We start from the raw sequence: 12,805 nt of genomic DNA, 5'->3' as shown, positions 1-12,805 counted from the left end.
GATATAACTACATCACCTCCGTTCTGAACACGAAATGAAATGACGAATCCTTCAATTGAACAGCAGCAACTATCCGAAATAGTCCTATCACATAGAAGAAGCAAAGAAAACCTCAAGAACAAGGATCGCCCTGGTTCATCTAGTTAGTTATACCTTATCGGACACTTCTTATCGATAAGAGATACTACACCAGCCACACTTCCCCAATACTGTGGCTTGTGCATATCTGTACACTTTCAGTCGTCAGTCAGTCAGCCTCGCCGGCATTGCCTCGTAACTCAACAGAAGGGGCCTTTCCAAACTTTCCCCGGCCGTCTCTTTTTCTCTGAGTCCTTGGTTCCCTTTTTTTTTTTTTTTTTCAATTATACTGAATTAACGAATATGCACTCCTCACTGAATCGTGCGCAAGCCGTCTTCGGCTTCTTCACTACGGTGGCCTTATTTGTCGCTGGTGTTGCTGCTCTCAGTGTTCTGTTTTTCCCGGCTGATAGTGTGACGTCGGAGGTTGAGCTTAAGAATGTTCAGGTGTAGGTTTCCCCTCTGTCTTCTGGGGCTTCGATATGCAATAGAGTGCTAATGAATGCGATACAGGATCAAAGGACGCCCGCATTACTACTCGAGTAAGAAGGAAGAATATGCGCAGATGCGGTTTGATTTGGATGCTGGTACATCTTTCATTCCCTCCTTGTCAGCATAATCTAATAGATGGTTGGTGACAGATCTCACGTCCCTCTTCAACTGGAACACAAAACAACTTTTCGTCTACGTCTACGCCTCTTACTCCTCCTCCGAGAACCCCTCCGCCTCTCTAAACCCGCTCTCTGAGTCTATTATCTGGGATACCATCATCGAAGCCCCCGAATCTCCCTATTCGTTTAACGCACTGCGCGAGCGACTCTTCCCGTTCTCTACGACCAAGCGCAAAAGCACCGGTCTGAGCAAGAAGAAGAATAAGAAGGACTCTGCAGCGCCGGGTGTGCTGCGGCTGCGTGGGCAGAAGTCCAAGTACCAGATTGGGGATATCACGGGCAAGTTGGCGGAGAGAGAGGGTGTGACGCTTTCTGTGGGGTGGAATGTGCAGCCTTGGGTTGGGGCGTTGTGGTGGAGTCCGCGATCTGGGTCTATTCCCCGGACTGGGGGTGCAGCGGGTGTTAGCAAGCCTTTTGATTTCCCGCAGGTGAAGGGGAGTAATAGGGCTAGTACGGCTGCAGCGCAAGGGCAGGCGCAGAAATCGGCGTTTTAGAATCGAGAGATATGGTAGTTGACGAATTCATGGAGTTTTGGTTTTAGGGATATCCGCGCTGCTATGCAATGCTATAAAATAGGGGAAAGCCGAACAGGACGAGTATACAAATAAAGATTAACCAAGCGCAACCAAAAGTATCAAAAGTCATGACCAACAGTTATCCGTGTCCATCACTACCACGCACTCGCAGTATATAATCCAAATTCACACCGTGCCGTAGCTCCTCTGCGCTTGATGATGGCGCCCACCATGTTGGATACGGCTCGAATACACGCCAGGTGCATCTTTCCGGGGCGCAGCAGCTGGATCAATGTTGCGGCGGCTATAGTAGACATGCTCGAGATATAAGGCGTGGATGAGACCAGGTAAGTAGCTAGTATTGGTCAGTCGGCTATTCCTATATCTCCGAAGGGATGCAGGGGTAACGGATACTGACCCCAAAATCGTGAGGAGGATATTGACACACAGATCGACGTTGCAACCAGAGATCAAAAGGATACCAAGAGGAGGTACTAGACCGATTAGCATATATCAATGCGTTGCAACTATCCGAGGAGTCCTGCAGGGAAATCGCCAGCACGATGGCAAACATACCAAGCAGAGTCACAAGAATCACCAAAAACATTGGAAATATCCCCGCCATGTTGCTTGTAAAGTCCGATTTAGGATATAAGAATAATCGACACCCCGGTTCCTATGTACCTCAACCCTCTTAATGTTCAAGATCGTTCGCTGACTGCTGCCTTTGGAGAGCGTTTACCACTGGAATCGAGTAATGTACCAAGGAAACTGAAAACAAGGACAATGGAAAGGAGGATGTAGATGGAGACGACGGGGTTGTCGTCCTTGGGGGCGTTAAGGTTCTTCATTGTGGCGTAACTAACTCGTTCCTTCCCTTTCTTTTCGCTGGGTTGGTAGGAAGTAAGAATAAATTGTGCTGACATTGTTCGTCCGAAAGAGGGAAAGCGCACGCCAGTGATCTCACCCAGCCGGATTTCGCCGGATCAGCGGTCTTGCCGGATGCGGTATGGCACGATACATCACGTGCAGTATTGAAGACATTCTCATTACAAAAGGCATTGTTTGAGGGAGGCATCCAACGTTATAGAAGTATATAATAGAGTGAATTCTATCATACAGCATCAATCGTCGCTCTGTTCGTGACCTGCTCGTTTTTGTTGCCGAGCTTCGATATCTGGAGAAATGCATCCACACCATAGCCTTCCAAGCTATGTACTTCAAGACTTCCCGCCCAGTATTCGGCGTAGACCCTGCTCATAGGTAATCCCATACCAAGACGTAGATTTGGAGGCCGTGAAGTCAGAGAATCCAATGAGCCTTCACGGAATGTCTCCTTGTCAGCGTGCTTCCGTTCCTTGGATACTGTCAGTTCTTGCATTGTGGCCGCCATCGCCGGAACCCGTTTAAGGTTCTCGAGATGCGCTCTGCTTTGTGGTCCCTTGTCAAAGGACCATAGATACGGGAGAACATCGCGAGCTATACCCCCGCCTTGATCCGATATCCGCATGATGACGTGTTGTGGTGCTTCACAGATAAGCACTTCGATAGGAGGTGGTTTCTCCGAGCAATCTTTATATTTCTCGCTGACGGCTTGGATGGAATTGCGCAAAAGTTCACCGATGATATACTCCAGATGGCTCAGGATGTAAGGGAATGTGGCATTCAGATGGCCCTGTACGCAGATATCTGGGATCTTATCTGACCCAGAACTCTGTCGCATCATGTCTTGCGCTAGTTTTCCGCACCGTTCAATCACCTCCTTTGCGTTGCATTTTAGGAAGACTTCGCCCACAAAGTCTGCGTTCATATCCGTGCGGTCTTGGGAGCCAGGGAAGTGCCATGGGGAGTTGAACGTTTCCGTTAGTGCGAGGTGCTGCTCAGCAATGACGCGGCGAGAGATTCTCTATTTGAAGACAATTATCAACCATAATACCGGAACAGAGATGGAAAGAGTACGTACCGCTCGTAAGAGTGTGTTCATGAATTCATCGATAACCTCCGGAGGTAGAAGACCTCGACATTCCAGGACACCCATTGCCAGCTTGGGAATTGCAACAAGGTGCTCTTTGAGAGTCGTGCGCAAAATGTCGCAAAACTTGTCATTGTCTTCCACCGTCCTAATCTCTGGTATTGTTCTGAATCTCTCGAATGCTTTGTAGTATAATTCGTATACGAGGGAGAGGTGCGGATTCGACACGACCACGTATGGCAATTGCTGAATATCTCGCAGACGGTGCGCAATTCTATGGAAAAGCGAGTTAGATGAGCCGGCTGTATAGGACGAGGACACATCCACCCACCTAGTTGGCAGCTCCGTCCGAACATAGTTTCCGGAACTGATCAGTCGCGGTTCTGTCAGGGTCCGGCCAAAGAACGTCAACTGTCGAAGACTGATTGGCCTGATTGCTCGCTCCACCCATCTGATGAAGTATTAGCATGGTGCCATTGCGAATGAACGTATCTGTAACAACCACATACTCATCTAAGGCCGAAACAGGTCTCCATGGCGGTAATCCATGTGTAACACTGGAATAGGGGCGTGCAATATCAGAAGTGCATCTTCGTCGAAAGGCATGCCAGCAGCGGGCTGGATGACTCAGGTGCATACTGGTCCGCCATGCACTCAATTCGTCCAAAGGGGGGTTTTGACTTCAACCGGGGAGCCGGTCAGAATCGTACATGGCTATCCCGGAGACTTATTGTCCAGCTGACCATTGAGATGCTGTTTCTGGGGGAAGCTGTTATGATTTGAGGACAGAGGGGGAAGACCACGGCGAGAGCTACACCGGGCGGTGAACAATTTCAGAACGAGCGCTAACATGTGACATGCATCATGATTACTGATGTTCAATTGGATAACCAGGACCTGGCAATTTGGGTCTAGGTGAAAGGAAATCGGGGAGATGGAAGTTTTCTACTGGTATTCCAGATTATACTAACGTCGTCAGACGCATGACCTGATGGAATACCGGAATCCGGGCTCACAAATGGTTTCTATACACGGTGTTACGTATGGTCGAATATAGATTTACTCCTACCAAGGTTTCCCAAGATGATCTATGGTACGAATTACTGCATCTCATGTCATCTGGTGGGATGATGTTCGAAGCTGATATCACGGCCAATGATGCAATGCCATTGTGCATTCATCAAGAGGCCACTTCATCAGATACAGCAAACCCATTAAAAGAATTATTCTATGGGCGTAGACAGGGTTTTTGGAGTAGTAGCAATTGGGGTCTCATTGTACAGGGTATAGAGAGTAGAGAATAAGAGAATAGAACTAACGGTAGTTATGCCTTGAGTATTGGTGACGGCACCAAATCACAATACCATCATATCTGTTCCCCTATAACAAAACAACACAACCAAAGAAGATTGTTACTTAAGGAGGAAATACTGATGCTATAACGGCGTTCCTGAGGGATTTCTTCATCAGTGGTTGCTGTGTGCCGCTGTTCTCCCACTCCGCCACCGCCAGCTCGGAGAAGAAGCTGGATTTCGGCTGCAGTCCATCGTCACTGAACTTTCTCTATACTCCACTGCTACCACTCACCACAACCACCTCTCCCGACCAACTCACCCTGTCTGTTTCGACGATTGTTTTCTTTCGTCAACCGTTCAGGTCTGCTGCAACGTCCAATCTCTCGCTTATTGTCACTGTCCACACTCTTTTATTGTTTTGCTGAGCTTGATCAAATCGGAGTTTTCTTACAGTGGGCGGACGCACTTCTCCCCTATATGGACAACGTGAGTTATGCATTTTGTCTGGACCAGCTTCATCCCAAATTCATCCAGCCGGAACAAGGAAAAAGAGCGAATGAACTGACATAGGAAATGTTGCCTTCTATCTTAGCCCGCAGAGCCTGATATGCTCGTCGATGAATACGAGCAATATCAGAACAACAATGACCGGACGGACGTCGTCGTCGTCTCCCGCTCCGGCTCTGAGGAGCCAGAGACAGAGCCTCTTGCAAATGACCGTAAGGGCATTCACTTTCCTTTTCACCATCTTCGCCATGTCTCTACACACCCGCCTTCCCTACGTACCGCGAACCCCGCAACGGACCTGTCGGAATGGCAATAGAACTACTATTGGCGATCTACATACCTGCATCTACTATTGGAGAGTGATATCTAATACGGATTTTACTATAGACGCTGCAATGATGGCACGGATACTCCCGAAAGACCCAGAATTGGAAACACTGGATGAAACATATCACACATGGCATATCAAAAGCTGGCGAACTATGAATGAAAAAGAACATGGGCCAGCCTTTCAGTGTGGAGGGTCCCCATGGTGAGTGGGATCACTTTGTCCGCTCGTTGGACGTTGCGATTCTGATGATATGATAATAGGCGGATTCTCTTCTTCCCATATGGCAACCACGTCGAATATGCCTCGCTCTACTTGGACCATGCCTGGGAAAAGGAACCACCGGAGAACTGGTATGCGTGCGTGCAATTTGCTTTGGTCCTATCGAATACGAATGATCCATCCATCTACACCACTCATGGTAGGTAGAAGAGAGGCCCGTCTCAGCTCCGTCGAAGCGTTATCGCTTTGCTCACATAAATTCCAGTCGCAACGCATAGATTCAACGCCGACGAGGGAGACTGGGGTTTTACCAGATTCTGTGAATTGCGGAGGCTGTTCGGTGTCCCCTGGGAGGGCCGAGATGTGCCACTTGTGCAGAATGACGAAGCAAACATCACAGCCTACGTCCGTGTTGTCAAGGACCCGACTGGAGTCTTGTGGCACAGTTTCCAGAAGTAAGATTCGGAGTAGCCTTTCAATTGCCGCTCGACAACTAACCCCTGTTAATTAGCTACGATTCTAAAAAGGAGACCGGAATGGTCGGTCTGAAGAACCAAGGTGCAACCTGCTATCTTAATTCACTCCTACAATCATTGTATTTCACAAACCTCTTCAGAAAGGTATGTATGCTCGCATCACATCTCCCTAATTCGCATACTCACCGGCTTAGGCTGTCTACCAAATCCCGACAGAGGCCGAGTCCTCAAGAAACAACAGTGCCTGGACGCTTCAAAGACTTTTTTACAGTTTACAAACAAGCGAGAATCCCGTTTCGACGACTGAGCTTACGGCTTCTTTCGGCTGGGAATCAAGACAGATATTCGAACAACAGGATGTCCAAGAATTGTCGAGAAAGTTGATGGAGAGGCTGGAAGAGAAAATGAAGGGCACTCCCGCTGAAAAGGCACTCCCCGACATGTTTGTTGGCAAAACGAAAACGTACATTTCCTGCATCAATGTCGACTACGAATCCTCTCGCGTGGAAGATTTCTGGGATATCCAGCTCAATGTGAGAGGCAACAAGACCCTTGATGACAGTTTCCGGGACTACATCCAGGTGGAAACCCTTGAAGGCGAAAACAAGTACGATGCTGGGTCGCCTTACGGACTTCAGGATGCCAAGAAGGGGGTCATTTTCGAGAGCTTCCCGCCCGTTTTGCACCTACATTTGAAGCGATTTGAATACGATATTAACCGCGATGCTATGATGAAGCTGAACGACAGACACGCTTTCCCGATGGAATTTGATGCTACGCCTTATTTGTCTGAAGATGCTGACAAGTCTGAACCTTGGATCTATCAATTACATGGCGTGCTGGTACACAGTGGCGACTTAAATGCCGGGCATTATTACGCATACTTGAAGCCTACGAAGGATGGTCATTGGTACCGTTTTGATGATGACCGTGTCATTCGGGCTACCGAGAAGGAAGTCCTGGACGAGAACTACGGCGGTGAATACGAACTGTCCAATGGCGCTACCGGAGTTAGACAGCCGCACACCCGTACGATGTCTACCAAGCGGTCAATGAATGCTTATATGTTGGTCTATATCCGGAAGAACAAATTGGATGATGTCCTCCTACCCATTACCAAGGATGATGTTCCTGACCACATCGGTATGCCTCAATTTTCACCTTCCTTGTATTCAATGTTGCTAATTTTATTACAGAGACACGCTTGGTCGAGGAACGCGCCGAATTTCTGCGGAGAAAGAAGGAAAGGGAAGAGGCTCATCTGTATCTCAACGTCGACGTCCTGTCAGATGAGACTTTCAAATCACACCATGGATTCAATCTGACAAGCGTTGACTTGCCAACTGACGATCCTGCGCTGCCAGAACAGTACCGAGTACTCAAGGCCAAAAAAGTCAGCGAGTTTGCGGAACAGCTCGCACAAGAGAAGGGTCTCAAGGCAAGCCAGATCCGATTCTGGGCGATGGTGAACCGCCAAAACAAGACTACTCGTCCGGACCAGGCCATCAGGGATTCTGAGATGACTCTCGAGGAAGCGCAGGCCAGGTTCGGCTCGAAAGGAAACACATTCAGGGTCTGGATGGAAGTCGGTCAACCATCTGCCGATGGAACAGTTGCTTGGCCGGACGGCGCCAATTCCGTGCTCATTTTCCTGAAGCATTTCGATGTCATGACGCAGGACATGGTTGGTGTCGGTGCCGTGTACGTCCGCAAGAATCAGAAGGTTTCCGAGCTGGCACCGACAATTCTCGAAAAGATGAATTGGCCCGCTGGAACGGAGTTCATGCTGTTTGAAGAGATCAAACCCTCCATGATTGACGTTATGAAGCCAAAGCAAACCTTCCAACAGTCAGAAATCCAGGACGGTGATGTTATTACTTTCCAGCGGACAGTAAAAGAGTCAGAGTTGCCTCCTACCGCGTTATACCAGGACGCAAGGCAGTACTACGACTACTTGCTGAACAAGATAGATGTGTTTTTTGCTCCCATCAGGGTTGGAGAGGGCGACGAATTCACACTAACGCTCAGCAAGAAGATGACCTATGACCAGTTCTCGAAGAAGGTCGGTGAACACCTTGATGTGGACTCGACACATTTGCGCTTTGCGCCAGTTCTCGCAAGCACCGGCAAACCGAAGCCATTTATTAGGCGCAACCCTAATCAGGCTACTCAAAACCTAGACTCAATCCTCAACCCACATATGAACGGTGGATACGGATACAGCCTGCACCGCACAGATGCGTTATATTTCGAAGTTTTGGAGATGAGCTTGAGTGACTATGAGAGCAAGAAATGCTTGAAGGTGACCTGGCTTCCCGAGGGCATTACAAGAGAGGTGAGTCTTGCTGCGCTTCCTTTCCAGCAAAAAGAACACAGTCGTACTGAACTGGGTAATAGCAAGTAGTTGAAGTACTTGTACCTCGGGACGGAACTTTGCTGGACCTTCAGGTTGGGCTGCAGAAGAAACTGAACCTCGAGGAAGATGCGATCAAACACTTGAGAGTCTTTGAAGCACATAGTGGCAAATTCCACAGGGAACATCCGCAAGACAGCAAAATCTCCGGTATCAACGATTTTGTGCCGTTGTATGCTGAAAAGATCCCTGATGAGGAACTCAACCTGGAGGAAGGAGAACGCGTTGTCAGTGCGTTCAACTTTGACCGGGAACCGAACCGGCCGCATGGTGTGCCGTTCAAGTTCGTTGTAAAGCCTGTATGTGTGCATCGTTCTATTGCTCGATTTGCCAGTAGATTAACTAATAATATCCAACAGGGCGAGGTCTTCAAGGAAACGAAGGAGAGGCTTTCCAAGCGAACCGGCATTAAAGGCAAGAACTTTGAAAAGATCAAGTTTGCCATTGTCGCTCGGACCTTGTACTCTTCCAGTCCGCGGTATCTCGAGGATGGTACGTTATTTGCTGTTGTTGCTATCACTAAAGGAATGATATTAACTCTTGCTTCCAACAGATGACATTCTTTCGGACGTGATTGGTGAGAGCGAGGATCTCCTCGGTCTCGACCATCTGAACAAGAACAGGAGCTTCTGGAACCGTAGCGAGTCTTTCTTCATCCGATAGAGGCGGGTCTGCATCCGACACCGCAACAATTATTGCCATAGACGAAAGAGATATCGTCAATTACAGCTCAAGATCTACGCCTCGGAAAGTTATGCAATGTTTTATTTGCTATTTGCTGCATACATGGTATATGGGACATGGTGAAATATTTTGAAGCAGAATATAACATGAGGCAAACAGTTTATAGCTATTTCTTTGACTGGAGTTCCGTTTAATGTTGGCTTCAGTAATGGTACCATGGTTAGTAGTCCTATTAAATGAGATGTTTATGAAACGTATGAATTCGGGAGTACTTTGTCTTTCTCTGTTTCATTTCCGCCTCTTTCCAATACAATAATTTGGTATCTCTAAGCCCGGGATTGAGTACGGTGTAGTGGAGGGTGGAGATGCAAACAAAGCAAACAGCGCGGAAACACCAACACACAGTTGTCCAGAACGACCATCACCTCAACCTTCGAGCCCGATCAATTCGCCCCCGTTTGAAGGAGAGCTGTCCCGATTGAATCCCAGCCTCTCCTACTAATCCGCCCACGATGCGTCTTGCGACATTGGTCATTGGCCTCCTGGCCGCCTTTGTGTCGAATGTGACGGCCACCGCGCTGACCTACAAGCTTGAGGCCAACGAGAAGGCCTGTTTCCACTCCTACGTCGACCAGGCGAATTCGAAGGTGGCTTTTTACTTTGCGGTACGCATACGCTCTCATCGAGATTTACTTCCTCAAAAGGATAACCAATTAATGGAGGGGTTTTTTTATAGGTCCAATCCGGCGGTTCCTTCGATGTCGATTACTCGGTAATCGCCCCCGGCGAAAAGGTCGTGTTGGATGGCACCAAAGAGCGACAGGGAGACTTTGTGTTTACGGCGCAGAGTGTCGGGGAGTACCGGTTCTGCTTCAACAATGAGATGTCTACGTTTGCAGAGAAGATGGTGGACTTTGAGATTGCGGTATGCTCTGTCCGACCTTGTCCCCTCGCTTTCCTTTTTCCTAAATGTTGTCATACGCGATGCCCGCATAAAACCTGATTTCGCTTCTCCATTATGAACTCATTCGCGGTCCCATTCTGACATGTTGTCATTCAAAAATAGGTCGAAAACGAGGAACGCGCTCAACTTCCCTCCCGACAAGGTAGCACTAGCCCCGAACAGGCATCTGCTCTCGAAGAGTCGATTTTCAAGCTATCTGCGCAATTGTCGACCATTTCGCGGAACCAGAAGTACTTCCGGACCCGCGAGAACCGCAACTTCAGTACCGTGCGTAGCACGGAACGCCGGATTTTCAACTTTAGTGTTGTTGAGGGGTTGATGATGGTTTCTATGGCTGGATTGCAGGTTTTTGTGGTGAGGTTTTTCTTCCAGGGGGCTAGGAAAGGTATGTATCATCAGTATCATCAGTGTTGGTGGAAAATATTCGGTCTGGGTGGAAGGGGACATGACGTCTCTTTTCTCACTCCGTTTTCCCCTTTGAATATTTACACTGACTGATGAATTTCGCGTACAGGTTACGTCTGATGAGCATGATGATAATAATGTCAGTGTTGGATTTGAAAATGTGGCAAAGACTATGTCACTTGTATCCATCTCTAGCAAGACCCAACTTTCCATCTTTTAATTGAAGTGTTGCATTGTAAAAATATTCAATCAAGCACTGTGCTCCTAGAAGCAAAAAAGAAACATGTTAAGAAAAGTAAATAAAATAAAAGGACAGTCACGTGTGGATAACAGACCGAACAGTCCCTGGATTGATATCACCTCCGTCTCCCCTTCCATTATTGTACTTGTATGCACATGGTACTATATTACGTTGGAGCATAGTGCTTGACAATGTTCTAGGCAGAGGATGGCCTAAACTTCTTGACCGCATTGCTGATGACATGAGATTACAAGCAGTTTAAAATAGCATACTCCGTTCACGTATTATGCAAAGAGTCCGATGAGACTGACCTCGAGCTAAAACCCGCACTGCTCCAACGTCATAAGACCCTTCATTTCATAGTCATGGACGCTAATGCATATTGACATAGGGCACTGTCGACACTGGACATGCTGTTCGGAGCACTCAGGAGCATTCCGAACACTTTGTACGGCACCTCCTACCTCATGTGGCGAACACAAGGCTATCATTACCGTCATGGGAACGGAATTCGCTGTTGTTCTTTTGGCAGAGCGTGAGGAGAAAGGTTGATCCCGATGCACTGCATACAGCAGTCTAAACTACTTTGCATAGTATGGAGGATCCCGTAGTCTAAGACTGTCCTTGAAGGTCGATCTCGGAGCAAAACGCGATGATACCTGTTAGGATACCATAAAACCACAGCTCGGGAGACCACGGCAGTGATGCTTTATCCTATTTATTCATTTCATAGCTGGCACGACCCCAATCCACTATTGTTAATCCAGAATCCATTCAGACACGTTACCGAGGACCAATGGGGTCTGACAGGGAAATGACTAACGGGCCTCTATGATCAGTTTGTCTTCTGATTATGGAGCATTACCCTTACTTAAGTGTGTCTGCTGTTTCAAATGAATGCCGACAATTGGGGCTAGTCTATCGGGCTTCCCACAGAGTGCTTGAAGACTGTGGACAGAATAAAACGACCCATTGACCGGATCAACCAAATCAGACGGAAACCTTTTCCTACTTAATGCATTCTAGAGCCTTCGGTCTGCATGAGGGGCAGCAGAGGAACTGATATCATGTCCGTTCGCAGACTTTACTCTCCGGTGTAGATGGTCCACACCATGAAGTCATTCGCAAAGGGTGTCCCGAGCAACTGATCTATCTTACTTGCGCGATGATATATCTGTACTTTTGCTACTTAATTCAGTAACAGCCTTGCTGTTCATATCATTACTCTATGAGAATAAACTCGTCTATGACAAATTAGTACCCTATCTCTCGAGATCACACATCCCGATTCGGTTAATGATCAGATCATGATGTTTGACGATGGAGAGCACAAGAGAGGAATGTGGGAACGGTGTCCTAATATTTCTCTCATAGTGTTCCGTAGTCCGTATATGCTATGTCCTTTTTCTTTCCTTGATCCACTACTTGGTTGCCGATCTGAAGCCTGGTGTCATTCCTTCGGTGGTCCATATCTGGTTAGTTACAGGACCGCGATGTGTCGGTCTGTGGGGGATGCTTGATGACCATCTGGGCTCAGGTGTTGTAGTGCCTTCCCTTTTTCACACGGACTCTTGATATGATTCTGCTGGGTGGAGAATACAATTTTCCTTTTCGGGCGATGAGGTCATATCAAACTACGTGCCTGAATGCCTGAGGATAGCATGATGTCATGCTCGATGCAGCAACCAGGACCATGCCAATTGTCCAGGGTAGATGGAATAGGAAATTGATATGTATAGAAAGAAATAAAATGAACTAGGTAATTGTTATTTGTCTCTCTACTGTCCCGTTCGTATGAATTTGGCTGCGTCTTGTGAAAAATCCACTCGCAGCCATGAAATCATGCGGTTCCTCCAGACCTCACCCTCCCCCATAACACCCATTCTATTATCCACTTTCAGCTTTGGCCAACCACCGGCCATGCTCGTCGACTCATTTTCGCTTCTGCGTTTCCCCACGGCAGAGATTCGACTGATTGATCATTGAAATTCTGGACCCAGAGTGGACCACAACGACGCAAAAACACCGGTGGAG

The 12,805-nt window shown here is 47.8% G+C and overlaps 5 protein-coding genes across 5 annotated transcripts; 3 read left to right on the top strand and 2 right to left on the bottom strand.

The window, feature by feature from the left end:
- Positions 1-381: 381 nt before the first annotated feature.
- ACHE_50721A (signal peptidase complex subunit SPC3) lies at positions 382-1,243 on the top strand (the record flags this gene model as incomplete). The annotated part of the gene is made up of 3 exons (XM_043280469.1): positions 382-527; positions 592-665; positions 720-1,243. The coding sequence occupies 3 exons, from the start codon at positions 382-384 to the stop codon at positions 1,241-1,243; spliced, it is 744 nt and encodes a 247-aa protein (XP_043138045.1).
- A 207-nt stretch (positions 1,244-1,450) lies between these two features.
- Positions 1,451-1,889, bottom strand: ACHE_50720S (YqaE/Pmp3 family membrane protein; the record flags this gene model as incomplete). The annotated part of the gene is made up of 3 exons (XM_043280468.1): positions 1,451-1,619; positions 1,683-1,758; positions 1,841-1,889. 3 exons carry the CDS (start codon positions 1,887-1,889, stop codon positions 1,451-1,453), a joined length of 294 nt encoding a protein of 97 aa, XP_043138044.1.
- A 489-nt stretch (positions 1,890-2,378) lies between these two features.
- Positions 2,379-3,873, bottom strand: ACHE_50719S (protein kinase PKP2; the record flags this gene model as incomplete). The annotated part of the gene is made up of 4 exons (XM_043280467.1): positions 2,379-3,170; positions 3,228-3,510; positions 3,568-3,687; positions 3,746-3,873. 4 exons carry the CDS (start codon positions 3,871-3,873, stop codon positions 2,379-2,381), a joined length of 1,323 nt encoding a protein of 440 aa, XP_043138043.1.
- A 1,135-nt stretch (positions 3,874-5,008) lies between these two features.
- On the top strand, positions 5,009-9,140 carry ACHE_50718A (ubiquitin-specific protease UBP15; the record flags this gene model as incomplete). The annotated part of the gene is made up of 10 exons (XM_043280466.1): positions 5,009-5,017; positions 5,124-5,250; positions 5,426-5,570; positions 5,630-5,787; positions 5,854-6,043; positions 6,100-6,208; positions 6,259-7,207; positions 7,261-8,399; positions 8,462-8,969; positions 9,031-9,140. 10 exons carry the CDS (start codon positions 5,009-5,011, stop codon positions 9,138-9,140), a joined length of 3,444 nt encoding a protein of 1,147 aa, XP_043138042.1.
- A 533-nt stretch (positions 9,141-9,673) lies between these two features.
- ACHE_50717A (emp24/gp25L/p24 family protein) lies at positions 9,674-10,650 on the top strand (the record flags this gene model as incomplete). The annotated part of the gene is made up of 4 exons (XM_043280465.1): positions 9,674-9,826; positions 9,898-10,086; positions 10,228-10,510; positions 10,640-10,650. 4 exons carry the CDS (start codon positions 9,674-9,676, stop codon positions 10,648-10,650), a joined length of 636 nt encoding a protein of 211 aa, XP_043138041.1.
- Between the last annotated feature and the right edge of the window lie 2,155 nt (positions 10,651-12,805).

Source organism: Aspergillus chevalieri, chromosome 5 (assembly GCF_016861735.1).
Source record: "Aspergillus chevalieri M1 DNA, chromosome 5, nearly complete sequence".
NCBI classification, from domain to species: Eukaryota; Fungi; Ascomycota; class Eurotiomycetes; order Eurotiales; family Aspergillaceae; genus Aspergillus; species Aspergillus chevalieri.
This window is presented reverse-complemented; position numbering and strand designations above follow the sequence as displayed.